The sequence below is a fragment of the Colias eurytheme genome, chromosome 8, assembly GCF_061535395.1.
Source record: "Colias eurytheme isolate Ceu_HAF_F1 chromosome 8, ilColEury1 Martin Lab GWU primary, whole genome shotgun sequence".
NCBI lineage: Eukaryota > Metazoa > Arthropoda > Insecta > Lepidoptera > Pieridae > Colias > Colias eurytheme.
Genome location: NC_142987.1, coordinates 3,523,719 through 3,540,367, shown reverse-complemented (window position 1 = coordinate 3,540,367; position 16,649 = coordinate 3,523,719). Strand labels below are relative to the sequence as shown.

General features: G+C 31.6%; 1 protein-coding gene across 1 annotated transcript; it reads right to left on the bottom strand.

The window, feature by feature from the left end:
• Positions 1 to 3,894: 3,894 nt before the first annotated feature.
• Positions 3,895 to 7,775, bottom strand: LOC149906384 (ecdysone oxidase-like). The gene is made up of 4 exons (XM_090104475.1): positions 7,601 to 7,775; positions 6,356 to 6,474; positions 6,018 to 6,151; positions 3,895 to 5,929 (listed from the first exon to the last, which is right to left on the bottom strand). The coding sequence occupies exons 1-4, from the start codon at positions 7,606 to 7,608 to the stop codon at positions 4,343 to 4,345; spliced, it is 1,848 nt and encodes a 615-aa protein (XP_089960601.1). The 5' UTR covers positions 7,609 to 7,775; the 3' UTR covers positions 3,895 to 4,342.
• Between the last annotated feature and the right edge of the window lie 8,874 nt (positions 7,776 to 16,649).

Below are 16,649 nucleotides of genomic sequence, written 5' to 3'. Positions count from 1 at the left end.
CGATCGGGCCGTTCGGGGCTCAATGGGTTAAAAAGTAAGTAGAGCAAAAGAATTACAAAATGTTATTATGCTTCGATTCACATAGCCCGATACACATAACACCAAATTTATAGCACATGTTGTTTCAGACCGCGCCATGCGTCGTGGTGCATGCACACTCGTGACCCTGTTGCGTAGTTGAGAAGCAAACATTAAAAGGATTCAAGGATAAAATATTGATGAATCTAAAATAATTAATTATACTTATTTGGTTTCTTACACTTTCTAAAGCGTTCCACAACAGCAGATCACTACAAAGTATAAAACAAAGTCGCTTTCCCTGTCCCTATGTCCCTTTGTACGCTTAAATCTTTGAAACTACGCAACGGATTTTGATGCGGTTTTTTTTAATAGATAGAGTGATTCAAGAGGAAGGTTTATTCAAGAGGAAGGATATGTATAATAACACCCATTAAATAGTGGAGAAGTACTGTTATTTTTGAGATTTCTAATGTGATGTCGTAAAAAATTACATTTTTTCCGCTTACATTGCAAACGCAGGCTGAACCCTACGAGTTTTATCAAAATAATGTACTGCATTACGTATTGTACACATTGAAAAGGTCTACAGAAAAGTCCGCGATGGTAGTATGGTTTATTATAAAAACTTTAAGATTTATTTTTAAATTCATTATAATAAACGAGCATTTTATTCGTAGACATCGTATTTTATTATAATATGAAGATAGATTATTTTTATTTGCCTTAAAAATGAACTTTAAAATAAGATTTATATTATTTTGCATCTAATGTAATTTATCGCCTCAAGGGTTCATTATGAAGGGGGTTTTCCACAAATTAAAAACATCCTTAAGTATATATTATTTTAATTAATGTTACCATTGATGTTATTAAAAACAAGTGGAACAAAAAATGAACCGATTTTCAAGTTAATTAATAAATATAATTAAGATGATGTGTAATACTATAATATTATGTATAAGAAATTGGGTTTTACAATTTTTATATATTTATTACGCAGCATGGCGTTACAACCTTGTTATACCCTCATAGGAGACCCGTGTCCCAGCAGTGGGAACGTATATGGGCTGATGATGATGATGATGGCGTTAACTATTTGTTATTAATCAATTTTGTCTAATATCTTAGTATTTCGGAATACCTCATACTCCCAATTGCCAGACGATTTCTATGAAAACTTTCGTCGATATTCCATCTGTAAAATAGATACGAAACGTGGGCGTAAATTAAAGACAAACAAGTTAAATTCACATCCCACGATACGTTTCATGGTCCTTCAAATAACATTGGGTTTATATTGCATTGCGAATTGCGAAGTACGGTCAATTGTGGAGTTTAAGATATCTAATGTAACCGTTTATAATAATCTCTTTGTTTCGGTATAGCTGATTATTTTTCATTCGTAATAAAAAAAATATTTAGTGTACACTTGCATGCACTACACTTTTAATTATTCCTTACAGAAGATTTTCGTATGTAAAAAAATATCTCTAGATATAAATATCTAGTAGGTAGGTAGAACGAGTAGGAAATTGCTAAATACTTCTTTGTAATGTAACCTTCAGTTACAAGTTCTGGTTTATTAATCTACATTAAAAAATGTTCCCATTTCTTAGTGCTGTGCACTATATTATTGCTTCATTTTGTTTCGTCGCTTTGCCTAAGAGCATATTATTAATCATAGTTTATGTGCTCAAAAGATAAGTGAGCTTTTCTTATAAATCTCTCCTATAATATTATAAAAGAAGGGAATCCTTAAAAAGTTTATATTAATTATTCAAATATACGATGAAAAACAAATATTTTTCCACACTATTCTTTCTGCAGTTTGTTATTTTGGTAATAAAATACCAATTAAAAGAGGGTAGTGAGTAGGGCAGTGAGATTTTTTAAAGATAATTTTTGTGTGCAATTTAATGAAATGCTTCGCAATGGAAGTTTGTTACATTATCATATAATTTTATTAATTCATTAAAACATTAAACAAAAACAATTAATTAAAATTTGAATAGACATTATCTATAATTCAATGATAATAAAATTATGTTAAGAAGAACGAAAAATAAATATAATTTAGTGATAAATAACACTTTTTATTTAAGTAAATGATAATAAAGATAAAAATCTAAATTTAAAATCATGATGGGACACGACTCGTAAATTAACAAAAATTACAACATACCTATCCTATGTCCTATTATATTTAAACAAACTTAATACCTATGTGGTAAACTCAAGATGCACAACGTTATTTCTGTATTTCGCGCGCAAAATTACAAAAAAAATACTAAATATAATGTTGCAACGCTATCGTAATGACTTTTTCAACAGATAATAAAGAATATTCATTCATTACTTCACACAATGCACGGTCAACATATATATCTATGTAACAGGGAACTCTGAAGTAGCCATTACAGACTCTATTATAGTTCAGGAATTGTTTTATTACACTGAATTCGGATCTTTATTGCCATACTAAAAGTTATACAACTTTGTATGATAATAGATTTAGGTAGTTGACATTTTATTTATATTTTCCAGAGCTTCTGAAAAAATAAGTAAATCAAAATAATTTTAGGCTAATTTAATTTGTACAAAAATTGCAATTAACTGGATAAAATAAAACGAAAAATTTATTTTTAAAAGCTAATTGTAATTTAACAAAGATAATCCAACCAATGATTTATTAGAATTACAATTTTAGCACATTATTTCAGCGCAGTGATGATGGATGTACGACAGTAAGTAGAGATTTTAGATTGATTACATTTTATAAAATTTAATGAAATTCTAACTAAAAACTCATAAAATAAAAGGATTTTCACATTTGTTCAAGGATTTTTACAGATCGTAAACTTTGTTTTACATTCTTCTTGACCTTTTTTCTCAGAAAACGTCATTAAATTAACCGGAACTAGAGAGCGATCATATTTTTTCAGTCTAACCATTTTACTTTTTTATACAATTGAATCGAACTATTCCAACGGTTGTAGGACACGATAAAATGGAGCGGGACCAAGTCTTAATTTAAAAGTTTTCATTCAAGTTACACTTTGAAGGCATCGTCATTAAGGCTAACGAGGGATTCGCTCTAAATAAAATGTATGTTTTATGGAATATTATTGACGTTCAGATTTATCATCACGCACGAAATAAATTCATACCTACACATTAGTCTTTTGGTGGTAAATATAGGTATTGTCTTTTAATCTTTAAAATAAGACTGCTTTATTTCTTTCAAGACATATTTTCAAATAACAGAATCATGACTCTTAAATCTATACTAATATTATAATTATTATTTGTTTGTTTGTTTGAACGCGCTAATCTCACGAACTACTGGTCCGATTTGAAAAATTCTTTCGGTATAAAGCCCATTTATCGAGGAAGGCTATAATAGCCTTTATATCATTAGGATCCTTTTCATTTAATATGAATTAATAATGAATTTGCCGTCACAATATGTATGCTCAGCGTAAACTTGGGTCTAATAACTTCCTTGTTAATTTTTAAATGTCTCTTTTATTTTTCTTTAATTATTGTATGGGCTTGGTTTCTTTTCATTCTTTAAATATTTAACTTTTATCATAAGAATATAATAAAAATGTTAAATTAATATGAACATAATAAAACCATTCATTGTATGATTAGAATTTATTAAGTAAATACGCTATGTACAAATACATTCTAAAATTATTCTTAGTTTATCACAACTCTGTTTAATTAATAATACTAATGAAAATCCCATGAATAATAAAAAGCAGGTCAATAGAAATCGATTTGTTCAAATATCATTCCAAACAGGTGGTTGTAATAAAATAGACTGTGTTATTTGTTATTATAATTATTTTTATTCGACCCTAATTTTACTTGAACAGCGTTGTATTTCTTCGGCTACAATAAATTCTTGTAGTCGATAAAAATCGTTTACACTATTTTGAAATATTATGTTTTTACATCGTAATTTTCCTTGAAAAATAGTAATATCACTACATAGTATAAAACAAAGTCGCTTTCTCTGTCCCTATGTCCTTTTGTATGCACAAATCTTTGAAATTACGCAACGGATTTTGATGCGTTTTTTTTTTAATAGATAGAGTGATTCAAGAGAAAGGTTTTAGTATATAACTTATTAGGTTTTAGACAAAGCGGGCGAAGCCGCGGGCGGTAAACTAGTGAATTGTAAAGGGAAAGTAAAAATGTTAACTGAACTGGCTTATAGATTTTAAAATACACACACAGCCTTCTATGTATACCAAAAAAATAAAGTGTTCTTAGCGCTTTCGATAACGTCACCACTGCTTATTCATAAAAGTAATTACCAACGAGCGATATCTTCATGATAGTCTGCTTTAATCATATCTGCTCCCATTTCTCCAATCATAATGGTTGGACCATTTGTATTACCACTGGTTAGACTGGGCATCACACTAGCATCTATAACACGCAAACCACGCACACCATGCACTCTCAGGTAATTATCAACAACTGAATCAGACGGATCTGGTCCCATCTTTGCAGTCCCCACGGGATGGTACAAAGTTAACAACATACTATTCGCGTAGCATTTCCAATACGGATCACTTTGAAATTCAAATTCCTCACACTCTGGCAAGTTTATTTTGTGTACGAACGCGTTTATCGATCGGAAGTATTGCGAATTAATAATCTTCGTTATCATGTGAATACTATCTGCCATAGCTTGCAAATCTCGCGGATCATTAAAATAATTTGCATCTATAATAGGATCATAGTTGGGGTGACTCGTGTTGAGATAAATTGATCCCTTCGAATATGGATGTAACAAGTGCACCGTAAATAAGTACATTGCCTTTTTCGAATTAAATTCTATTATTGATTGCTGTACGGATCGACTGTATGACATGAAGCGCTTATTTGAATTTTGCGATGTATTTTTAAAAAGCAACACAAAATGGCTCTGAAATTCAGGCATGGACATATTATCATACCGAGAAAAGAATGCCGTTATATCAGAAAAACTGACTTGACCCAAATAACCGGAGCCATCCACAAGATATCTTATTTCTTCATAACGTCTTTGTGCTTCGTCTATTGTTCCAGGTTCATCCCCATAAATAAAAATAGGAACCATATTGTGGTCTTGTAAATTTTGTCCAACTGGTAGATCTTTTCTGCACAGAATCCCTTTTGACGTTAAATGTTTCTGAGGGCCTATTCCAGATAGCATTAGCAACTTTGGAGTATTTATCGCACCTGTACTGACAATTACTTCTTTTGAGGCTAAATACGTCATAATTTTTCCATTTATTTCTACTTCTACGCCGTATGCTACTGAACTATCATTTATCAATATCCTATTTACTAGTGCATTTGTGATAATTTTCAAGTTGTCCCTGCCTCTAACGGGCTTTAAATAAGTTTCGTAAGTGCTTTGTCTGCGGCCGCTAGAGACAGTTGCAGTGTATATTCCAGCATATCCCTTACCTTCAACTCCTCCCACTGTATTTATATCATTAACTTTACGTACTCCTAACTCATCAAATGCATTCAGTACACAGTTTGTATATTTCCTATAGGTGCTATTATAATTATCTATTATAAGGGGTCCATGGTGTCCGTAAATTTCATTCGATAAATGATCATTTAATAGTCTCTTCGACTGTAAACTTTCCGCTTTCCTAAAGTATTTCGTAACATTGTTCCAATTCCAACTAGGATTCCCAGCTTCTACCCATTTTTGATAATCATCTGGTCTTCCTCTAATGTAGATCATTCCATTTATTGAACTGCAACCACCTAGCATTTTCCCTCGAGGCCAGGGTATTTTTCTTTTTGAGCCGCCACATTCAGATGGAGCAATGTGCTCGGTATAATAGTTCCAATCATATTTTGTTTCCAGTAAGGTTACGTCCAGATTTGGTATCTATAAAACATTAGAAAAATAAGTATTAAGTTGATGTCTCTATGTGGTAGACATGAAGTCATTGATCGAATTGAAAAAAAAAACTTACACTTGATTCAATAGGTGGCGCAGGTCCGGCCTCGAGGAGTAGAATTTTCCAATGTTTGACTTCACTCAATCGATTTGCTACTACGCTCCCAGCTGAACCCCCACCCACTATTATGAAGTCAAACATGAGATCATCTGGAATTATAAATAACTCTATATTATTATTTGTTATGTTATTCAGGAATAACACCTTTTAAAATGACTGGTTTTTTATCATACGTGGTCTTAACTCTTATTTTTAACTCTGGAGAGTTTGAAGATCCTTCAAGATAAACATTATCTAACAAAAATATAAAGGAAAATAAATTTCTGAAATAAAATATAAATTAGAAAGCTTACTGTCCACGACATCGGATCTAAACTCAGGATACGAAAGGCATTGCGAAGCTGCGAAGAAGTTAAACGCGGCAGCAAATATTTGCGGTGCAGCACCGGTCGTTGCAGTTACGTCATGTGAACTGGAAAATTAAACAAAAATAAAATAAAATCAATAATTCATAAAGCATTAAATCAAACAGCTTGGTAAAGATGTGTACCACACATTTTAAGCATCGTGGTCCTAAAATCTATAGAACAGTATGCCCTTATAACGATTGCCTTTAATGAGAAGATATTTTCATCATCATTATAAGTAATAATCAACAATACTAATAAATCAAACTGTTTGGTACAAATTTCGAAACATCGTGCGTTGAAAATCCTCAAAATATTATCTCCTAATAAAGATTCCCTTTACATAGTGTTAGCATCAGCATCAAACACCACCTCAATTACCATCATTATCATAATAATAATTATTATCAGCTACATTGTTTTCTGTACGTTCTATGATTCTGCCTCTTACAGTTAAGACGAACCATGACGATCAAAAGTAGGTTAGTACATTACATGAGGGGATGCTGGGATTCTCGCGATGCTTTCCTTAATAGATTGAATTTTTATGATGTGAATTATGCGTAATTTTTTGCATGCTCGAGTAAATTCAAAAAATTATGTTGACTTTTTTGTGATAAGTTAAATAACCTTGTCTATATATCCTCAATTAGGATTAATGATAATAATTACTCCGAAGAGTATAGTTTGTCGGAAAAGGCCTGTCAGAAATTTCAATAAATTTTGAATTAGAATTACAATGCAATAAATAGTGAACAACTATACATATATAACGTTTATATATAATGTTTTGGACTTCCAAATAATATGCAATAGCTAAATAACCAATATTTTTAATATGATAATACTTTGGTAAACTTAGATACCAAGCATTATAAACATGAAAAAAAATTTAGTATTTGCTCCTATCCTAAAAATTATAATATGAAAGTAAAAAGTTAGTGTAAGAATCTTTGCATGTATTTTTGTCAGTCTTTCACGCGAAAACCACTGAACGTATTGTGATGATACTTAGCAGTGATGTAGCTCATGAATCAGAAAAACACATAAGCTATAGAAATATTTGCTTTCAAGCGCGATTTTCTATATAATGAAAAATGGTAAAAAATAACCCCAAATCCTACAAATCTAGATGAACATTAAAATGAAAAAGATTATTTTACATTCATGACATTAAACATAAAAACTCACCATTGCATCTTGCTTCCTTTCAATAATATCAACACAAACAACCTTTAACTATAAGCATTATATAAATAAAACTACAGGGTATCAAAAGACAAACACGCTATAAAAATAATTAAAAACTTCAGAATAATAAAAGAAAAACACGCTATAAAACACAACTAAGACGGAATAACGCAAATCGCATGTGTAGCGCAAAGGAAACCACAAATTAGACTATTATGTACTCTGACTTTCAATAAACTGACCTCTAATATAATGAGCCGATAGATGTTAATGAATCTGATATAATCACACGAAAAATATAAATGCATTTTATTCGTATAATGTTATTATAATTAAGTAACACCTGCCAAGGATAATAAATCTTTTCTTCTTTTTATGCATAAAAATATTGTATTGTTAATTTTCTATGTTTTTTTTATTTAAATTTACTTTCGTAATTCTCAAAAGTGTATGTATGTTTGTACAGATATAGACGCCAAAAGTGGTCGACAGATTTGGATAAAATATATATTGATAACGTTAGTCTTATGAATAAGATATGGGTTAATGTTTGTAGCTAAAACTAATATCAAATAATTTGAAAAACCAAAAGTGCACGCCTCATATTTTTTTTTAATAAATATTTATTAATTATTATTTTTGTTTATTTAATAACAATTAAACCACATCGAATCAGACCCTGAAAAATGAAAGGGTTCTATTCCTGAGCATACTCAAGCGTAAGAGAAAAAAAAAGACTCGATTAGTAAAGTATTTCGGTCGCTATCGTGTTAACAAGAAAAAGGATCCGCACATACAGACACACGGACGTCCAAGACAGAACTTTTTTAAACTGTTTTTTAACTAGTTTAAATAACAAAAATGACATCAAAAATATCATGAACGTTAAAAATAGTGTTTTTTCTTAATATGTGTGTGTATGTATTATCTTACAAGTGCAATGTATGATACATACAGACATTTTAAGTTTGAAAAATCAGATGTTTTGCGCGAAGTGACAGTAGTACCCACCTCAACGCTTCGCTTATGAGGCGTGCAAAAGGCTGCAATCACACACACACAAACAGGATTCTCAATAAAAAGTACAAATTATTAGCAATAACCGAGAGACGACTCCTTCATAATAATAGAAGGTTTATACTTAATGAGAAATATAAGATAAATAAAAGAATGATTTAAAATTTTATTCGTTTTTTATTTAATACGAAAAAGGGAAAACATGTTTTCTTAATTGATAATCGCTATGAAACTGTACTAAATTAGGTACTCAAGGAATTAACGTGGGTATTTTCTTCCTTGCACTACTTAATATTATAAATCCAATATAATAAGTTCATTATACGACACATTTGTATCGAACATAAATATATTTTAATTCTCGAAAAAGTCCAAAAAAAATTTTGCAGATTTATTTATAAAAAGATGTACGGATACTATCCATACATTTATCCCTCCTTATTTGTTTACGGCATGACAGGCTTTATGTCACTGGAGTCACGACGCAAATATTATATGTTAATACATATTTACCAACTGTTACACGGGGGCGTGGACAACCCAGACGCTCTAGAGCAGATCTGTCTAAACGTCCCGCCTAAGATCATGTACAGCGTGGCGGGTCCTCAGGACGTGGGCCTGCGACGCCTTCGCGATTTGTTCACCGTCCAGTCGGGAGGGCGAACGAAGAGTGGTAGGAATGCTCCCATAGAAATCTAAATAACAAGACACTAGAAGTCGTAAGCGTGCGTGACCTTGTCGCCACTCAGGTGATTTGCACATCACCAGTTGCATTCGTCACTGTTCAGTTGCTCTGGAGACGTATGAGTGTATACATGGTGTGTTTCAGCAATTCCCATTGCGGAAATTCTTCCACAAGTTGTAATTATACTTATAAAGGAATACTATTTCATCGGAAAATATTTTTTTTTAGAAATAATGCCGTTTTTCCTTAAAATTATAGAATATTTACAAGTATTACGAGTGTCACCATAGTAATCGAAATAACAATGAATGACACAGTCTACCATTCTTATTATCACGTTTGTTCGTATTGGAGCAAAAAGTCTCATATACTTAGGGATGTTATTCTAAAATAAACCGTAAATTCGTGCGTTAGGATACATATTCAAAAGCTTAATTTAATAGTTAAGTTAGTTTTCACTAAAATCGAGCTGTCCAATAAAAGGCATAGTTTACTTGTGTGTACTGTTTAGCTTTCGGTTTGAATGTGTTGATTTTGGCGACAGCGGTTTTCATACGAATTATGACAATAAAGCACTTCTATGTGTCTTGTTATTTAGATTTCTATGGAATGCTCCCCTTAACGAGGAATAAAGCTGCTCAATGACATGCTAGCTCACAGCAATGAAAGCGATATATTTTGTATAAGTTTATATAAATTTAAAAATATAATATTGTTATTTCTTAGTTATAAAAAATGATATAATTTTAGTTAAGTAACTGCCTTGTAATGTTTTGGGTATACATACCTGTAAATGACTTGTGTTGATAAATAAATAAATAAATTTGACGAAAGTATTTTAGTACTTGTATAAGAATTTGTAGAGCCAAATGATGCATTTAGATCAAACGATCGAGTGCTCATTCTAACTTCACTATGTCAAATAATTTTAGTGTAAACAGGCGTAGAGCATTCTTTCGTTGTTCAAGTGCATTCGAAAAAATTCAATGCAATGTTCTAATACTGAATAACACTGAATACGAGTGTCCGTTTACAATAAAACATGACGAAAGAATGCTCTTGCTTTAACTCTAGTTCTAGGTAATAGGCATGACGACAGTATCCATAAATGTTCGAATTAGTGTTTTTAAGGGAAAATGTATAATATATAAATTAAAAATAGTGACTTAGAAATATTAAAAACATTAAGATTAATGAGATTATTAATAAAATAAAACATTGAAATTCTGCAGTCGGCCGTTTTGACTGAAACACGCGTGACGTCACGTCTACGTAAACAACTCACAACAACTTCGCGGCAGGTGTATTTTGTTGTTATATATAATATGCTGAGAATACGCATTTTAATTTATTTTCTATTTTTTACAGAAATATAATTGCGAATTCACGAATATATGTGGTTCGGGTTTCTCTGCATCAAATTTATACAATCATTTCATATTATTTTCTCACTTTAAACAATTACTAACACTTTTTTTGGGTATTATTTTTATGTAGATTCACATTGCAATACTGCACACCACATATAAACTTTGAAATTAGATTCTATAACACTTTATAATTAAATATTTGTTTAATTTTACTTCGCTATGCACACAGATAATTACGTATTTACGTAAGAGTGACGTCACGCCTACGCCATGACACCTGTGAGCTGTTTTAGCACAGATAATAAATATTTTTTGAAAAATGGCTTTTATCTTCGTTAAATTTAAGTATATTAGCGAAATATAGGGTTTTTCTTGTTTAATAAACGTATACACACATTATGGAAGAGGTTTCAAAATCTTTCGTCATGCCTATTGTTCGTTTGGTCTAAATGCACCGAAAAATATAGTCGATGATCCCTCTGTCATCAGAAGAGACAGAAAGCACTGAATAAAGGAAAGGAATGCTATAGAAATGAGGAAATAAAGGAATACCAGTGTCTACACATTGGAGATAAGTAAAAAAATATAGCAATAGCCGGCTCTGTCGGATTTATTACGGGAAAAAACTAATATACTACGCCTTACTAGGATAGGTATCTATAGGTGCTAATATTAGTGTGTTGTTTGTTTGCTTCAACACGCTAACCTCAGGAACCACGGGACGGATTAGAAAAATTATTTCACTGTAAAAAAGTCCGTTTATGAAGGATGCTAGTGGCTATAATAATATATCATCACGCTTAGACTATAAGAGCGCACACCGACACAGCTAGCAAAAGATATTTTGAAATCGATCAAATAAATAAATAAATTACATGTGGCACTCGAGGACTGCCGCGGTAAAGCTATTGCATAGCATCGCATCTCTGTGCCGGTTGGAGTGGGGGGTGTTAGGTTTTTTCGTTACGGAATTTTTACATTCGGTCGCCACGCTCAAAGTCTCTCAAAAATAAATAAAATAATTGTCTCCTGTAGTATATTAGTTTAGCTTTTTTTCAAGCCATTCGTCTGTGACGTTTTCGTTCTTGACTCAATTCGTGTCAAGGTACACTCAAAACCCACTTCAAAGGTATAATTAAAGATGTTTTGAATTTGTATAAAGAAAATAGTTGATTTTTAATAAAAATATATATTTTTCATAACAAAACTGTATATTCCGTTAAGTAGAATTCCATGAAACTTTAACTTTAGTGTATGTTATATATTTGGTTTTCTATATATAAATAGTTTGTATATATTTTGAAAAACCATTTTTACACAAAATATAATAACTTGGAAATTGATAGAATTAAATTCCTGGAGCAGTGGTGGCTCAGTGGTGAGACCTCGGACTTCGAATCGATAAGTCCGGGGTTCGAGACCGGGCGAGCGCGCAGGAAATAAATTGATTTTTCAATTTATCTGCGCATGTTGTAACATCACCACTGCTCGAACGGTGAAGGAAAACATCGTGAGGAAACCGACATGTCGAAGAATCAAAAGTTCGACGATATATTGTGTCATCCGCCAACCCGCACTTGGCCAGCGTGGTGGATTATGGCCTGTACCCTCATAGGAGGCCCGTGTCTCAGCAGTGGGAACATATATGGGCTGATGATGATGATGATGATGAAATTCCTGGAATACGTTTAAATCCGATATTTTTCAACGTAACATATTTTTAACATTCACATACATTCACGATGCGATGGAAAATATAATTCCTTGTGAAATTATAAGTTACTTTACTATAGTAAACTTTTTATAAAAAGCATTTTTAATTTTAAAATAAAATCCTTATCATTATATATTTCTCATAATTTTAACATTTTGCAATTAAAAAATATATAAAATTAAAGATTTCACATGAGGACATTTTATCTGACAGTAGGTACCTACCTACCGGAGTACAGATGTTAAATATCTTGACAAAATAAAAATAACGTCTTTGCTTTATTCGCTTCGTAGTCAAAGAGATGTTCCTTTGGCAGAATAACAAATATTTACTTGCCCCTCAAAAATCCATATAGCCTCTTCTTCGAGATAATAAATAATAATATTACTGTTATGACGATATTACAGGAAGACCATTCTTTGGTTTGTTAGGACTTTTATATTATTTTTATACCTATGTAGAAGTTTATTTATTTATACTCGGAACGGGTTTTTATCAACCCTTTCAAACTCAAACTAAAACATTTATTTATTCAATTTTCTTGATTCAATTATTAGACTTTTTCTAGAAGCACTTTTGAAACGTCATTACATATTTTTAACATTTACCACCGATTCGGAAAGCAGTATCTACGCAGAAGATCCTTTGTAATCCTTTTAACATTTTGTCCTATGTATCTTTAACTATATAAACACATTATAAACACCATATATTATTACGCAACCCTTAAATATTTTCAATTAACTAAATAACTCAAGTAAATACTCTCAACCATATGTATAGGTAATAATACAGAGCTTACAATATCGCTCAAATAGACGGAGCATTTAATTCTGCTTCTTTACAATATACACAATACATTCACACACATACACACACACACACATTCATAAAAGATTACGTCCCACAAGGTTCCACCCAATCGATACAGACCGCTCAGAAAATTTCCAAAGCGCAAAATAAAGTTTTATTTACCAATACAAAGTTTAATATCCACCTCTTGAAAAGTAAACTCGTTAAAACGTTTCGGATTTCCACTGCGGACTATAATTTTACCGACACCGCCGTAAATGCTAACGAACTTCAACAAAAACGGTGAATTATATGGACGATTTCAACTGTGGAGAGTAAAAACAATGTAAAAAGATGAAATCGAAGTGCCATTAATTTATGACTCTCTAGTCAGTATTTTGCATGTCTAGTCTGGGATTGTGAGCGGAATATTGGATGGTCGAGCGTGCGCATTTATCTTTGTTATAGATAACACTGTTACAGGAGTTATTGCTATTTTTATTCAATTTTATGGGTTAGAATAACTTTTTAACTCCCATGCAAATAAGGGGTATATGATACGTTTACCATCAACTATGGAGCTGTGTTTGATTGTGATGTTGTAGCATTGAAGCCCAGGTATTAATAAAACTTTTAATCTGTATTATAAGTAGAAAAAAATGAATTGGAAGCTATAGTAGGGAAGATATTCAAGTCCCACTTAAACCTAAATGATAGATCGACATGAAAGGATTTCAAACTAATGCTTCAAAGCTCAGAAATAATTTAATATTTTGGTGTTAGTAAAATTCTCTACACGACTCAATTTCAAGTGTTTTATTATGACTACAGAATTACAGATACACCTATATTATGGAATTCTACTATCTTTTCTATTCAAATACAAAGATCTCGTAAAAAATGTGCGCTTATATGAACAATAAAACAGATTCCCAGAAAATTGCCTTCATATGTTGCTTGAATAATACTGCATAATATGAAATCCTTTTGGATATTATCGAAATTTTAAATTGCCGATGTTTAATATTATACTGAAGAGTTTAGTAAGTCTTTACTCGTGTAAAGCCTCGTGGCTTAAAAGGCATTTATTAATGAATTATTACTTGAATGAAAAGGATTTGTGTTTGTGTATCATTTAATAGAAGCGTGTACTTACTTATAAATTCAATAATGTTAAACAGAATTCTCAGATTGAAGGTGACTCTATAACGTTATTCAATAGTTCAGAACACACAAAAAAGAGCCACAGATTTAACACATCCCCTGTCACGTCCACATTCGATCGAAAATAAAAGCAATAACGTTTATTCCTAACATTTATTAGCGGCGTTTCGTTAATTTGTTTGTGGTGTACAGTAAAACGGTTTACGATGGCCATGCGATCCGTTAACGATGCCTTCGGGAGCCCAGTAATAGGAAATGTGATGCTCCTGAATGATTGTTTAGATTTATGTTTATAAAGTTTGGTTGGACTCGTTTGGGACTGAGTTGGAAAGAAATGTGGACTTACTAACGCCGTATTATTACAAAACATGGAATAACTAAAAACCAGGTCTAAAACATATTATTAAAACCATGGTCTATGTCTTATTACAAAACACATACCAACTAAACACCGGGTTTAAAACATAACACCATGGTCTAAGTAAAGGTCTTATTACAAAACATGCTTTAGCGTTAAACCATAGACAATGACAATAGATAGGTTTAAACCTTTCTATACGAAAGTTAAACCATGACCACCTATGGCTTTATGTCTGGGTTTAAACCAGCACTATTTAAGTTTGTAATATGACGGCCGCTGTATTAATAATAGTTCACAAATACGAGTGGTGTTTAAAATAAAAAAAAAATAAGTCATAAGTCATTGATAAAGATGAATGTTGACCATTCTATTTATAAAAATGAAAATTAAACGCTGACGATAACGAAATAAATTTAGCAAATAATTCCATCCATGTGCAAGATAATAATTATGATAACCAATGATAAAATCACATTTCAACTCCACGAAAAAAAAAGCTTTAAACAAATCTTTCTTTTACGGTGTACACCGACCGACCCACGTGAAACGATCAAGATAGAAAAATATTTTCGAAAGAACATTCGAGAATATTCGAGACACGCTTAAATTATTTTAACAAAGTTGAATTGTTTTCACGAGTTTCGTTTGTACGGATGTAATATTCACAACACCTGATACAGAATAAACACAGCCGTGTGTTTACAGTTACCTTCGGGGTGTAAGGGAAATATTTTAACGGGCTGAACAACAAACACTTTGCTTTACAGCAAGCTCTTCTTATACAAGACAAACTCAATTTCATAAGAAATACACGTATTATTTAACGGACTGTCATTTTACGTCTTCAGGCTCATATTTTCAAATGTAAACGAATTCGTACAGGGAATTTTTTTTTTATAAGATTTATCCTGTAAAGGTTAGTTTAAAAAGGGATCATTATAAAAATATAATGACGAGCTGTTCAAATAAAGAAATGATTTGATTATCAGGTGCCTTATCTGTTCTTTAAATTTTAAAGCTATGAAGAAAGATTCTCAGCCAAAGCAGATAATTGTAACGAGTAACGTCTAACTGCACAAAAAATATTATTTAATAAATGCACGTACACAGTACAGTCGTACAATGTACATGTAGGAATATTTAATCAATTGTTAACTCCATTTACATTAAAAGGCCGATGAGAATGATATTCAAAGTACAAGAAAAATAATATTAGACGTAACTTCCGAGAGATCAGGTGTAAGACCTTTACAGGAGCCTAAGGTGCTTTTAAGGAAGGGGGTATTCTAACGTAGCCAACTTCCTTACTTTGATATTGAATAGTCTATTAATATGCTACCTCTAAAACCTGAGCTACCTGTGCTTTCTCGGTTGAAACTTAATCCGATTGCTGCTTCGTACATGTGGCTTAATTATTTTCTAAATGAAATTTTTTAACTTGTAATTCTTAAATTATGTTTTAGGCAATTGTTTATATCTATACTTATAATATTATAAAGCTGAAGAGTTTGTTTGTTTGTTTGTTTGAACGGACTAATCTCGGGAAACACTGGTCCGATTTGAAAAATTATTTCAGTGTTAGATAGCTTATTTATCGAGGAAGGCTATATATATCATCACGCTACGACTAACAGGAGTGGAGCCGGGGGGGTGAAACTGCGTTGAGCAGCTAGTTATTTATATTGTAAAAAGTGAAGAAAAAGCCGTCTATAATATCTTAAAACGAGTTGGAAACTAAAATCAAAATCAACCAAATGTTTTGTAACAAGTAACATTGAAACATAAACTTTTACGTTTACATTTAAGTTGGCTTTCGAGAAAGATTTTGTTTGTTGTTATAAAATATTCACATGTATAAGGTTAAAATAGTTTTGTTTATTTGTATAATTAAAGTCTCTCACGAACCGTAAAATAATGACCAATTTATTGAAGAACATTTCTAAATG